Consider the following 14804-nt stretch of genomic DNA (forward strand, 5'->3'; position numbering starts at 1 on the left):
GGACAACAGGAGGGATACAATTTGACAATTAGATGGAAAACATGGCTATTGGTATCACACAGAGTCGCTGTGTCTGTTCCTACCTTACTGTGAGCGTAGATGGCCGACCCCAGCAGTTTCCAGGTCCCCCCCCTCCGGTCCATGCGCAGCATCCGCAGGATCTGCAGGAAGCGCAGGCTGCGCAGGGACGTGGCCAACACGTTGCCCTGGTTACGCACCGCCACCACCGGCACCGAGGCAATCAGCACAAAGATGTCTGAGACAGAAGAGGATTCTCTCTGTGAGGCCTTTTATCAAACCGATAATGAGTCTGACCCGACAAAGTTATTAAGGCTTCTTTGTGGAACGATGAATGGTTGTTGTTTTTTTAGAGCTGTGGAATTAGCTCCATATAAGGGCTGATTGAACCTAAAATACGCTGTTAAAATGCTGTTAATGAGATTTAGTTGGAACACATCAGAAGCAGGTTAATGGATATTTTCATCTAGTGCTTCATAGTGTCGTAACGTCACTTTTTGTCCTTTCTTTTTTTTTATAACAGAATATCTGAAATGTAGCGGAGGAGAAGTAGAAAGTGGCCCGAAAAGAAAAGACTTGTGTAAAGTACAAGAACCACAACATTTGGACTTAAGAATAGTACTGCAGTAAATGTACAGTAGCTTGCATAAGTTTACACACCCATGCTAAAGTTGACTAAAAAGAGGATTAAAAAAAAACATTTTGTAAATTGATCTTAATGCCTTAATTAAAAAAATGAGGACAAATCCAACTTTTAATGACAATAATTTTCTTTGTGAATGAATAATGTATGGTAAATAAATAAATGTTCTTCCTTAAATTACAGGGGGCATAAGACAGTCCACCCCTATGTTAAATTCCCATAGAGGCAGGCAGATGTTTATTTTTAAAGGCCAGTTATTACATGGAACCAGGATACTATGCATCCTGATAAAGTTTCCTTGGCCTTTGGGATTAAAATAGCCCCCCCACATCATCACATACCCTTCACCATACCCCCCACATCATCACATACCCTTCACCATACCTAGAGACTGGCATGGGGTACTTTCCATAAAATCATCTCTCACTGCAAATCAAACCAGCTATTAGGCTAACTGAAATAAAACCATGCCAACCTCTAGGTATGGTGAAGGGTATGTGATTATGTGGGGGGTATGGTGAAGGGTATGTGATGATGTGGGGGTATGGTGAAGGGTATTTGATGTTGTGGGGGGGCAATTTTAATTCCAAAAGCCAAGAGAACTTTATCAGGATGCATAGTATCCTGGATCCATGAAATAACTGGCCTTTAAAAATAAACATCTGCCTGCCTCTATGGGAATTTAACATAGGGGTGGACTGACTTATGCCCCCTGTATTTTATGGAAGAACATTTATTTATTTACCATACATTATTCATTCACAAAGAAAATTGGTGTCCTTAAAGGTTGGATTTTTCCTAATTGTTTTAATTAAGGAATTAAGATCAATTTCAAAAAGATGGATTTTTATTCCTCTTTTTAGTCAACTTTTGCATGGGTTCATAAACTTATGCTGAGCACCACTGTACTTAGTTACATTCCACCACTGGCTGCAGCCCTAGTTAATAATGCCCCTATCTCTTATTTTTCATGATTCCAGCTCCTTACCCAGAATACAGAGCGGTTTGCGAGCGAACTTGAGCCTCCCCCTCCATCCTTTGTAGCGACAGCAGCATCCCGCTGCCCAGACCCTCAGTGCAAACTCTGCTCCGAATATGAAGATGGCGAAGGTTTCCTGTACGGGGGGGAAAACCCCCAAAAGGGAAAAAACAGTCGCCATTCGGTTACGTCAAAAATCACAGTGTAGAAAGTTTTTTTTATTTTACCTCTGCTCTGTTCTACTGTATACCAGCATTTGAAATGTAACATAAGTCCTGTACAAGTCCACGACAAAAAAAAGCCACACAGAAGCGAAGGGAATCCCGTCCTCTCACCAGTATGACCAGCCAGTGTGCAGACACCTTCTCGTGTTCCCTGAACGTCGTCAGAATGGCCAGAATCAAACATCCCAGAACGATTAAAAACCTGCAGAGGCAGAAAGAACGACAACAGGTCAGTACATACAGCAGGGCCAGGGGTGTAGTCTACGTGATACGCAGGTAGACGCAGTATACCCACTAAGAAAGCTCCAGGATTTCCATATGCCCATTTAGAAATGCCCAATGACACGCAACAACATACTTTACATTATAATTTTGATATATTTTGAATTGTCATCTGTGCTTTTCTTCTTCACATAGGCTAAATAAACCCCTAACCTAACCCTAACCCTAAATAAAGGTATGTCCACCGTAACTTGGTGCATAAAAGTGTATCAGAATACAGGAAATTAAGTCTTTGACGCTTTTATATATATATATATATATATATATATATACAGTACAGGATACCCACTACAATACATTAGACTACACCACTGAGCAGGGGGATGAACACATGAACACAGTGAGTTGAAGGCAGGGTCTTCATGTCGCCACTAGAGGGAGCTACATCTCTACTGTTCACTTTTATAATCAGCTGCAGCACAACAACAACAACAACAGTCACACGTATACTGTAAAGCAGGGGAGACAGACTCCGTTTCACTATGGGTGACACTGGAAAATAAGAATCACACCCATTGGCGTTGTGGTGGTGGCGCAGTGGATGTGACCCATGCCTTTGGTGTGGGAGACCTGGGTTCAATTCCCATTGCAATACATCAACCAATGTGTCCCTGAGCAAGGCATGTGGCATATAGAGCAATTGTAAGTCACTTTGGATAAGAGCATCAGCTAAATGACATGTAATACATGTAAATGCCAGACATGCTGAGTTTGTTTAGATGCTTTTATTTCATCGAAAAAGTCAAATATCTTTGACTGTCTTACTGCGTGTCGCATTTGTTGCATTTTTTTTGTAGCTTTTTTCCAACATTTTTGTTGCTTTTTCCATCTTTTATTGTTGCGTTTTGGACACTTTTGTTGTTTTTTATTCAACTTTTGTCGCATTGTTGTCAACTTAAAGCCCCCCCAAAAAAATGTCCTTTCATAGAATAGCCATCATAGAATTTAGCAAATCGAGCAAAACTGTTTCCCGTCTTTTGTGGGTTTGACGCACAACTAGACTTGCCAAAATTTGCGGGCAGGATCCAAAATCTACGAAGGAGCCAGGATTCAGCACCCGGGGAGCCTTGACTTTAACACATGTGATGTAAAGCCTTCCCTCTCTGCATGAAAGAGCCATTGCATCATTCTTTTCTTTATTCTCTTTCTGAACAAATCGCACATTACCACTCCGTGTCAGCCGTTTTGTCGTACAGCTATTTGGGTCTTTGAAACCAACAGAGAATAGTTTTTGCTCCGTTTATGAAGTGTTTTGAAATCAGAGCCCTTCTACACAGTGTAGGGAATCAATCATTCATTTATTATGAGATGTGTTTGGCTCTGTGGAGGACTTGGAGTGTCAACTTAAAATATATCCTATAACCCATTTATCAGATTTCACTGGGCAGTTATCCAGGCCTGGGGCTGTGATGGACTCACTGGGCAAAATGTGCTCCACAGCAGGCAGGTCACAGGATCCAGACTTCAGCCAAATGAACTAAGTTTGTTAATACATTCACTTGTCACGGTTTGCAAATTCAATATTAGGGCCCAAATGCAGAGTGTGCACATTACCGGAGTAACGTCCACACTCGCCTACTTATCAAATCACATACCTGCAAACTCAGAAGGGCTGAAAAAGGTGACACATCACCCCCCTCCCCGAGAAGAAAATAAAGGAAAAAGCACAACATTTGCCCGGTGCTAAAACAATACTTTTAAAATGGTGCTTTTTTAAAAAATAAATTTAAAAAAGGATCCCAAAATGACAGTCGGCTTGTTCATTGCTAAGGCCACAGGGTCAAAATTAAATGATTTAAAAAAAATTGAATATCAATAACTTGTATTTTACAATAACTTTGAATGCAGCACGAGGCTGGCGAGGCAAGTTTCAAGTGAAGGCCACATCTGAGTTGTTTTTCAGACAACAGCAGCTGCACACTTCAAACGGTGCTCTCGTGAGAACTCTGGATTTCCAGGCTAGGGGACACAGTGTCTGCTAATCCCTAGCTGCTGACGGCGATACATACGTGGAATACATACGAATTACAGAGCATGACTTTTCCTAGCCATACGTATGAATGGTTCATGAGAACAGCCTGAACATTCACACTGAACTCTTTGGACTGGGGAAGGAAGCCAAGAACCCACCGGAGGAAAGCCACGCTGACACGAGAGGAACATGCAAACTGCACAAAGTGTCTCTGTGTGTGTATCTGTGTGTGTGTGTGTCTCTTTCTCTGTGTGTGTGTGTTTGTGTGTGTGTGCGCGCGCCCTGTGTGTGTGTCAGTGCGTGTGTGCCCTGTGTGTGTGTCAGTGTGTGTGTATCCTGTGTGGTGTGTGTTTGTATGTATGTGTGTGTGTGTGTGTGTGTGTGTGTGTGTGTGTGTGTGTGTCTGTAGCCTGTGTGGTGTGTGTTTGTATGTGTATGTGTGTATGTGTGTGTGTTCTTGTTTAAATATATTCGTGGGGTCCAAAAACCAGGAGTCCAGTATACTTGTGGGGTCCGGACAGCTTTGTGGGGCCAAAATGTTGGATGTTGGGTAAGGGTTAAGGTTAGGCATTTAGTTGTGATGGTTAAGGTGAGGGTAAGGGTTAAGGTTAGACATTTAGTTGTGATGGTTAAGGTTAGGGTAAGGGTTAAGGTTAGGCATTTAGTTGTGATGGTTGAGGTTAGGGTAAGGGTTAAGGTTAGGCATTTAGTTGTGATGGTTAAGGTGAGGGTAAGGGTTAAGGTTAGGCATTTAGTTGTGATGGTTGAGGTTAGGCATTTAGTTGTGATGGTTAAGGTTAGGCATTTAGTTGTGATGGTTAAGGTTAGGGTAAGGGTTAAGGTTAGGCATTTAGTTGTGATGGTTGAGGTTAGGGTAAGAGTTAAGGTTAGGCATTTAGTTGTGATGGTTGAGGTTAGGGTAAGGGGCTAGGGAATGCATTATGTCAATGACGGGTCTCCAGAAAGATAGTGAGATGCACTATGTTCGTGTGTGTGTGTGTATGTGTGTGTGTGTGTGTGTGTGTGTGTGTGTGTGTGTGTGTGTGTGTGTGTGTGTGTGTGTGTGTGTGTGAAGGGCCCAGAGGCAGCAAACAGGTTCGAACCCCGGGACCCTCTCACTGTGAGACGACGGTGCACCGCTGCACAGGATGAATATTTAATGGTTATTGTTTTTCTCTGCACAAACCAAAATATGAACGTTCTTCATGTGCTTCAGTGTGAGTCAGCTGGGATTTGTTGACAGCTATCAACACACATCACCGCTTCACTTCATGCACGAACGGTTATTTTCCCATAACGTACTCTCCTACTATGCTCCATCAACCCAAATAGTCAGTTTCACACATTTAAATCCCCAATGTTCTAAAGATGAATGAGCTACAAAAGCCCCTTTGTTTACCCTGCAACATCTTATATTTAGTCCTTTCAGAGCTGAAATTAATTGGCTGCACACATACAAATGGCTATTTTAATTTCCGTGTACACTGGAGCACAGCCCAGATAGTCTGGAGTTACCCACCCTGATATATGAAGTGGAAACGCACAAAATAAACTCAACCAGCTGCAGAAGCGCACAGCAACCCCGCCCATTAACATGTATCCAGTGCCGCGTGTCCAATATTCCCCCCACCGTCTGTGGAAGTTTTTTTTTTGTCAGCTTGTTGGACAGCGACACACTGTTCCAGCTCAGCCCTTGGGTGGCTGTTGAATAGTTATGGAACGGTGAACAGTTCAATTTCATTTTAATTCAAAATCTTTTATTAATCCCACAACAGGGACATTCACACTGTTGCAACAGCAATGTGTAGGGGAAAAAATACAAGACACTCCAAAGATAAACAGACAAAAAATTAATATAAGTAAAGGGAGTAAATAGACTAGAGACTAGAGATGCACCGATTACAACTTTCTCGGTCGATTCCGATTTCTGATTTTCTTTGAGTTAGGCCAGCGGATACCGATTTTAGCCAATTCCGATTTCACTTTTTCTAACTACAGCACACACACATATCTATTTTCTATCTTTTCTTTAATAGAACATTTTGCACAGAACATAGAACATGTCTTGAACAGATCACTACATAATAGAACTATATAAATGACTCCTGGTGTGGGACATCCACACACATCTAAAGAGCAATGTTAGAACCATTTCCTTCTTTTCACATCCAATAACTAAAGAAATGTGATTCTGGTTTTTGGTGTGGTCCCTCCACGCCCTACCGTCTCCTTGCAGGTGTTGCATATTGCAAACTTGTTATCTTCTGACCACACGCTGAAGAATGTCCAAACAGCTGACATGTTGCAGGTTAATTCACCAGGTTCCCTACATGTGTCCGTGCGTCCTTGAGAACTGTAACTCGTAGAACTTATGTCGTCAGTTAATTGTAGCGTTGACCGGCATGACATCGCCATATGTCAGACTGACCTGCAGCTCGCCAGTCATGGCCGAGCACGTGAAAACCGGCCAGTTCCGGTCACCGGCCGGTCTATCGGTGCATTTTGACAGTACTGCACATTTAATGTCTTCTCTGACAAACATAAAAGAGTGACGTATTTTACACGACAAATGAATGGAAATAAGCAGAAAATAATGGACAGTTCATTGATGTGTTATGTGTCATCATGTTTTTAACTTGTCAGATACGATAGGATTTCTTCATTATGTTAAAACATACTCTGGTCCGCTTTGTTTCCTTTGAAATGTATTTGCTGTTGATTAAGCTCATTTTTCTAGGAGACTCTAGGAGTCACTCTACAGAACGTGGTCTACAGTCATCGTGTGTCTCGACTCCACATTCCAGCGATTTGCCGCTTTTCCTGTGCGTATGTGTTTGTGTGCATGTGTCCTGTGTGGTGTGTGTTTGTATGTTTGTGTATCAGTACATGCATGTGTGTGTGCGCAAGTGTGTGTGTCCTGTGTGTGTGTGCCCCCTGTGTGTCCTGTGTGGTATGTGTTTGCGTGTGTGTGTGTCAGTGCGTGTGTGTGTGTGTCTGTGTGCCCTGTGTGTGTAACATTAATTTCAAAACTCCAACCAACTGTCTGTCATGTCTGCGATTTAACATCAGCAACATCCAATCCAATCGCTCCTTATCGTGGCTGCCTGCACTTAACATGAATTTCAAAACTCCGCACCAAAATTAGTTATTATTTTTATTCGGAAACTCAATTGTCTGTCTTGTAAACCCGAAAATACAAATAAAGAAAATCATTAAAATCATGAACTCAGGTGATGACGGGAGCTGCTGGCTGCAGGACGACTCCATTAAAAACCACCATGAACAGTTTCTAATGTTCCATCACACTATAACTACTCCAGAGTCTGTTCTTGAGACTTTGCTCTAATTTTCGGGACAATTAGGGCAGGATTCGGGATTCGAGACACCTGCTTGGATTTCGGGATAGTCACGAATTTTTCGGGACGTCTGGTCATCCTAGACTGGTCCGAGCCGGGCCCTCACGAAAAAAGAAACTCACCATCAGGGGAAACCCTGGTCCATATTAATACAGTCTATTGTTTGAACCATCCAGGACATTTGGCGCTCTCATACTTCCTCACCTTACTTCCATAAATATAGGTTATAATTGCTGCTTGAACATGTATTGATATTGTCTTCTGCAGAAGCTAATGCATGCTGGGAAAACAATAATTTCAAGTCGTCTCCTTCCAAGCCCTACCCACGTCCTTGAACATACCTGCCAAAAAGCAATAAAACAGTGGTGCATTGATCACTCTGCTTTAGCCTGATTTTAAATCATTCATGGCCTGTTGTGTTGCCATTAGGCAATGTTGACATCTCGGAGACATTTGTGAAGTGCTGAACAACCATAACAACATGAATATTTTACAGCCTGGAAAGAGTTTTACATAATTCACCAGAAGATAGCTGAGAGCAGCTTGACTGGGGCCTGAGCGTGGCCGTTCTGTCTGTGATCGTCACATGTGAACACACTTCCCATCCCCCTAAAGTTAGAGGACAGAGGGCAGAGATAATCCTGGAGCGAGCGGAGGGAGGTCCACGTTAACCCAATGCGATTCCAACAGATACTGATCTGCAACACAGGCGGCTTCCTTTTCCGCTTCAAATAGTTTGTTCAATAATGCACACGGAGCGATGTCGATGCCCGTCAGACCCCGACACACAGAGAGGAGCAGGTGGAACAATGTCTGTATCAGTTAAAAATAATACCAAAAATAATAACAAATGGGGGAAATGGCATAAGAAATGTTGAAGGGAAGAAGAAAGGACCGAAGTGTTCAGAAGTGAAGGAAAGTCTAATCATGTCCAACTCATTCGAGACAAGTCTAATCAAGTCTCAGCTCATTCAGGACAAGTCTAATCAAGTCCAACTCATTCAGGACAAGTCTAATCAAGTCTGAACTCATTCAGGACAAGTCTTATCAATTCTCAATTCATTCAGGACAAGTCTAATCAAGTTCAACTCAATCAGGACAAGTCTAATCAAGTTCAACTCAATCAGGACAAGTCTAATCAAGTCCAACTCATTCAGGACAAGTCTAATCAAGTCTCAACTCATTCAGGACAAGTCTAATCAAGTCTCAACTCATTCAGGACAAGTCTAATCAAGTCTCAACTCATTCAGGACAAGTCTAATCAAGTCTCAACTCATTCAAGTTACAACTATTCATGACTAGTAAGTATGATCGGTTTGCGTACAGTAAAGGCAAAGACTGTTCCCTCATTTACAGAAATCTATGCATTTACCTGTTATTTCTGACAAAAATGTATATTATGCTTGAGTTGAAAAAGCCCCTATTAATAAAACTAGTTAATAATATTAATATTTAAATACATCACCGGGAGGGTCGGGTAGACAGCCTTACTCTGGAGATAAAACTGAGATTCACTCTCAAATTCTAGTTAATGTTCGGCTTGTTTAACGGTTGTTTGGTAAATTGCTCTTAAACCTACTAAGAGAGGATTTGAATTGCTATTTGTATTCTCAATTGTTACCATTTTGGTGCTGGTGGTTTGTTCTTTGAGGCTGGCTAAAACCTCTCTGGAGTGCGCCATATATTCATCGATGCAGGAAAACTCTGGCATTGCACTATTCTCCGATGGTTTGAACGGTACACACTTCCTGTCTCCTGGTTCTCAAATTATCCAAAGGTTGCATGTCCAGATGATTTATTAAAGAGAATATCTGAGAAATACAGCCTTTCTGATTAGGATTCAAGGACAGAATATGATCTAAGATGGTGGAGGGTGGTTTGTTCGGAAAGAGGGCATAGCCCTTCCTCACAAAGTCCCTGATCTGTAGATAGCGAAAGAAGTTGGCGGAGGGCAGAGCTAATTTTTCTGATAACTGATTAAATGAGGCAAACACTCCATCAATATACAGTACAGGCCAAAAGTTTGGACACACCTTCTCATTCAATGTGTTTCTTTATTTTCATGACTATCTACATTGTAGATTCTCACTGAAGGCATCAAAACTATGAATGAACACATATGGAATTATGTACTTTACAAAAAAGTGTGAAATAACTGAAAACATGTCTTATATTTTAGATTCTTCAAAGTAGCCACCCTTTGCTTTTTTTGATAACTTTGCAAACCCTTGGTGTTCTCTCAATGAGCTTCATGAGGTAGTCACCTGAAATGGTTTTACCTTCACAGGTGTGCTTTGTCAGGGTTAATTAGTGGAATTTTTTCCCTTATTATTAAAAAAGCAAAGGGTGGCTACTTTGAAGAATCTAAAATATAAGACATGTTTTCAGTTATTTCACACTTTTTTGTTACCAGTTAACGTATTTCAAGATGGAGCATGAATATGGAGCGTCCACCCCAGTTCATGTGAATGCAAATGTAAAATTTCAAGCCAAAAGTAATACTTGGAATTGATGGTTTTGGTAAATATTCATGAAAAAGGACAAGTTTGTGAACGGCCAATACAGATTTACAGCATCTAAAAATGTACACACTGGGACTTTGAAGGTCATGATGTGTCGGTAATAATGAGAGCAGGCCACCTGTACAGCCTCTCTCTCTCTCCTATAATCCCCTTTATATCCAGCTCGGCCCTGCCGGGCTCCCCCGAGCTGATTCCACCCCTGAGGATTCCTAACAACGAGATTCAATAAAGAGAGTGCAGACGATGCAATTCTGACATTTAATTTGCTCGGCGATATGCAAACAGTGGTGGGAAAGGACAGTGAGCAGCACGCCGCTAACGACTGCAGTCACAAGGACGAGATGAGAGGCGGGGACCTTTATTTAGCCGAGGATCTCTGAGAGGAAGTTCAGCAGCAGCTTCACACCCTGATGGCAGCCAGTCGGCAATACATGTTGACGTGAAGCTGACCGGGCCGGGATGTTGGCTACAGTTTGACAGCTGCACTTTTTCTGATTCACTGACGGTGTGACGGAGAGTTTTAGGAGTGCAGAAGGAGGTGGAATAACTTTGTAGCTTTTGAATATGTGCTCATATTATGCTCATTTTCAGGTTCATAATTGGTTTACATTGTTTTAAAAAAACATCATATTTTTGTTGTACTGCACATTGCTGCAGCTCCTCTTTTCACCCTGTGTGTTGAGCTCCCTGTTTTAGCGACAGAGTGAGACATCTCACTGCTGTAACATCTTTGTTGGGAGTCAACATGTGCAGTAGCTAGGTAAGGACTACTAGCCAGTCAGAAGCAGAGTATGAGGGCATGCGCTGACAGTACTTAGGTAAGGACTACTAGCCAGTCAGAAGCAGAGCATGAGGGTGTGCCCTGACAGTACCTAGGTAAGGACTACTAGCCAGTCAGAAGCAGAGTATAAGGGCAAGCCCTGACAGTACCTAGGTAAGGACTACTAGCCAGTCAGAAGCAGAGTATGAGTATGTTTTTAACTGCTCTTCAATGTTTTAATTTTTTTAATTGTTTTTAACTGTTCTTTAATGTTTTATGTAAAGAACTTTGAATTGCCCTGTTGCTGAAATGTGCTATACAATGTGCTATTGCCTCTCTTCTCTTTTTTTATAGTTGTTTTGGTGTCCAAACTTAACTGTCGTTGCCACAGGACGTTCACTTTGTTGTCGGCTAAATTTAACTGCAACGGCCTCTAAAAGGACTCACGGTGCTCTGTACTCGTCTCACCGCCACCTGTTCTCGGTTAACTTTAAGATTATTTCTTGGGCTTTTCCGCCTTTAATGGACAGGACAGCTAGGTGAGAAAGGGGAGTAAGAGGGGGAAGACATGCAGGAACTTATCACAGGTCGGATTTGAACCCTGGACCTCTGCATCAAGGCATAAACCTCTATGTTTATGTGCGCCTGCTTTACCCAATGAGCCAACCCGGCCACCGAATGAATCAATTTCATATAATGAAACAAGTCATTTCACAGGGGTTTGTGACGCTCCAAAATAAAAATGATTCACTGATTTACAGACGTCTTTTTCACCTTGTAATTCCATGGTGAAAGTCACATGGGCACAGATTCTCTAATCTTCTAACCGTATACAAACTGGGAACTATTATACACAGAAGGCAAAGCGCTGCTACTTGGGCGGTGGGATTAGCGCAACACATGAAAAGCACCGTTGTTACTCTCTGCTCCTCACCACGGGGCTTCTCAGGTGCTGCGATCAAATCCCTCCGCCCAAGTAGCAGAAGTAGCAGTGCTTCTCCTTCTGAGAATATAGTTCCCAGTATGTATACGGTTAGAAGATGGCTGTGTGTCATGTGACCTTGTTATTTGTACACGCTGTGACTATACAAATCACAACATGGAAATAGGAACATGTTGGCGTTATTTTGTCACTTATTGGGAGCAGTAGGCTAGATGGAGTCGGTTACCTCCAGGATCTGTGCTAAGCTAGGCTAGATGGAGCCGGTTACCTCCAGGATCTTTGCTAAGCTAGGCTAGATGGAGCCGGTTACCTCCAGGATCTGTGCTAAGCTAGGCTAGATGGAGCCGGTTACCTCCAGGATCTGTGCTAAGGTAGGCTAGATGGAGCCGGTAACCTCCAAGATCTGTGCTAAGGTAGGCTAGATGAAGCCGGTTACCTCCAGGATCTGTGCTAAGCTAGGCTAGATGGAGCCGGTTACCTCCAGGATCTGTGCTAAGCACAAAATCAACACTGTCAAAAGTCACCTTTTCTAACTTTAACCATAAAGACTGCTAAACATAGCTGTCATGTGACCAGCCAGTGGTCGCTGTTACTTTGTAGGATATCATACGAACCTGTTAATGTGAATGTGTTGCTCCTGTCAAGGTTTTTGGACAGCAAACACAGGCTCTTTGTGTGTTTACTGATGTTTGAACAGCATAAACAATGTAATTAGTCAAACTAATCGGATTCATTAGAGCCAATTATGTTAATGCTGGCGTTCACAGCTACAAATCCACCTCAAAGAGGTTCCTCAGGAACTGATGACGAGAGTGATTTCTCTCTGAAACGTCTACCTGCTGGAGTTTCAGCGGCCGCTGTGACTGTCAAAGCACAAAGCTTCCCATCCTCGGAACGAGCCAATCAGAACGACTCTCGCAGTCCTGTCAAGAAGACATCTGCAGCCCCGCTGACTCATGGGACCAGACTCAGCGGTTGGAAGAGATCAATGAGGCTCTCTTTTAATCTCTCCTTCTGGGTCTGCTCTATAAAGATTTATGGGAGAGTTTCTGTGATGGGAACAAGGACGTCACTCAGCAGTTTGGTTTAAGCGGCAGATTAAAATTCATGCTGTTCTTGGTTTTGGTTTCAACAGGGTCATTACATCATCCACAGCAATGTTTGATCGAGTCTTTCTTTCAGCAATCCTTTACATTAAACATACAAGCAGGGGCGGATCTACTGGGGTGTGGCATAGGGTGGCATATGCCACCCTAAAAGAAAGCCTTGCCACCCCTGCTGCCAATCCAGTTGGCAGCAACGAATTAAAAGTTGTGGCCAATTTGACCATTTACAACTTTGAATCTCCAAAGTCCGACTGCAGTCAGTCAAAAACTGTTTGCTTCCCCTCTCACACATCTGCCACTCATCACCTGTGTCTTACCTTAAAGCCTTTCCTGTGATAATGCCTTACTTCTATCATACTTCTATATCTTTTATTAAGTGAGATCATATTGTATGGTCACTTATTCCTAATATACTTCTATCATACTTCTATCTCCTATTAAGTGAGATCACATTGTATGGTCACTTATTCCTAATATACTTCTATCCTACTTCTATCTCCTATTAAGTGAGATCACATTGTATGGTCACTTATTCCTAATATACTTCTATCATACTTCTATATCTCCTATTAAGTGAGATCACATTGTATGGGCACTTATTCCTAATATACTTCTATCACACTTCTATATCAAAAAATCAAATCTTGGCAAAATCAGACGTAACTAAACTTCCTGAAGTTTACGCAGGTGACGTAGGTCGTAGTTTGTTCCGTAACTTTTTTTAAAAAAATGGTAACTTTTATTTTTAAACGGGACATGACGCGTGGTCTCCTGGGTAAAAGTCCTGTGTTTGTTTGACATCTTCTCATTGACTTTACATTGGCATTGTATTCCGAATTTTCACCGAACCGTGCCACCACCACGTAATGCGCTGTTAACAGTTTGTGATCATTTCACGGTCCTTCTCTCCTTTTTCTTTCAGCACATCTCTCTTTCCTCTTCCTCTTGTATTTGAATGTCTTCCTTGCTTTCATTCTTTCTTTTGAAACAGGGACAATGCATAAGTAAACATTAAGCTTGTTAAACAAGAAAATATGTCTTGGGCCAGGTTATAGCAACAATTTCCACCTTTTTGTTGTTTCTGTCCTATGTATTCTTTCCTTCTTTCCTTGGGTGCTTTTCCCCCTCCTTTTCTTTCTCACTTTTTCCCTCTTTCCTTTGGTGTTTACTAGGGGTGTGACGAGATCTCGTTGTACGAAATCTCGCAAGATTAAAACGTGACAAGATTTCTTGTCGAGGTGAAAAGTTGTCTCGTGAGGCGATGTGATGTCAGCGTGATGGAGCGTGAAATTACTATTGAAGATCCCCCTGCCACTTTTAAATCATTTGTGTGGCAACATTTTGGTTTTCCTGTGGAAATAATAAACGGCGAAAGAGTGACAGACAAGACGAACGCAATATGTAAACATTGTAAGAAAAAAATGCAGTAGTTAGTAGAGAGCTGTGGTGGTGCTGTAAGTGTTTTTGCATAGTGCTCGTGTTAGCCGCGGTATACGGCATTTTTTTATTACAATGTTTACATATTGCGTTCGTCTTGTCTGTCACTCTTTCGCCGTTTATTATTTCTGCAGGAAAACCAAAATGTTGCCACACAAATGATTTAAAAGTGGCAGGGGGATCTTCAACAGTAATTCCACGCTCCATCACGCTGACATCACATCGCCTCACGAGACAACTTTTCACCTCGACGAGAAATCTCGTCTCGTTCTCATGAACCCAATCTCGTGATGTGTCTCGTCTCGTGGAGTAAGGTCTCGTCACACTCCTAGTGTTTACAGTATGTCCTTCTATCGTTCAACACTTCTCGCTATCTTTTTTACTTCTTTCCTTCCGTCCTCATTACTTTCCTTCACCCTTTCTGTACTTTCTTCTTCCCTTCAGCACTTCTTTCCTTCTTCATTTCAGGCCTTATTTCTGTCCCTTTATTTTGCACTTTCCTTTTTTTCTTTTGTTCCTCCTTTCTTTGGCTCTTTTGTCCATTCTGTCCCTTCTTTCCTCC

General features: G+C 42.1%; 1 protein-coding gene across 1 annotated transcript in view; it reads right to left on the bottom strand.

Annotated features, from left to right (window-relative positions):
• kcnq3 (potassium voltage-gated channel, KQT-like subfamily, member 3) overlaps positions 1-14804 on the bottom strand; it is a 139064-nt gene that overhangs the window by 26100 nt on the left and 98160 nt on the right. Inside the window, exons 2-4 of the mRNA XM_028593313.1 lie at positions 1976-2066; positions 1650-1776; positions 84-256 (exon numbers count right to left, since the gene is read on the bottom strand). Coding sequence (XP_028449114.1) covers positions 84-256; positions 1650-1776; positions 1976-2066 — 391 coding nt within the window. The remainder of the gene's footprint in view (positions 1-83; positions 257-1649; positions 1777-1975; positions 2067-14804) is intronic.

This window comes from Perca flavescens, chromosome 12 (genome assembly GCF_004354835.1).
Source record: "Perca flavescens isolate YP-PL-M2 chromosome 12, PFLA_1.0, whole genome shotgun sequence".
Taxonomy (NCBI): Eukaryota; Metazoa; Chordata; class Actinopteri; order Perciformes; family Percidae; genus Perca; species Perca flavescens.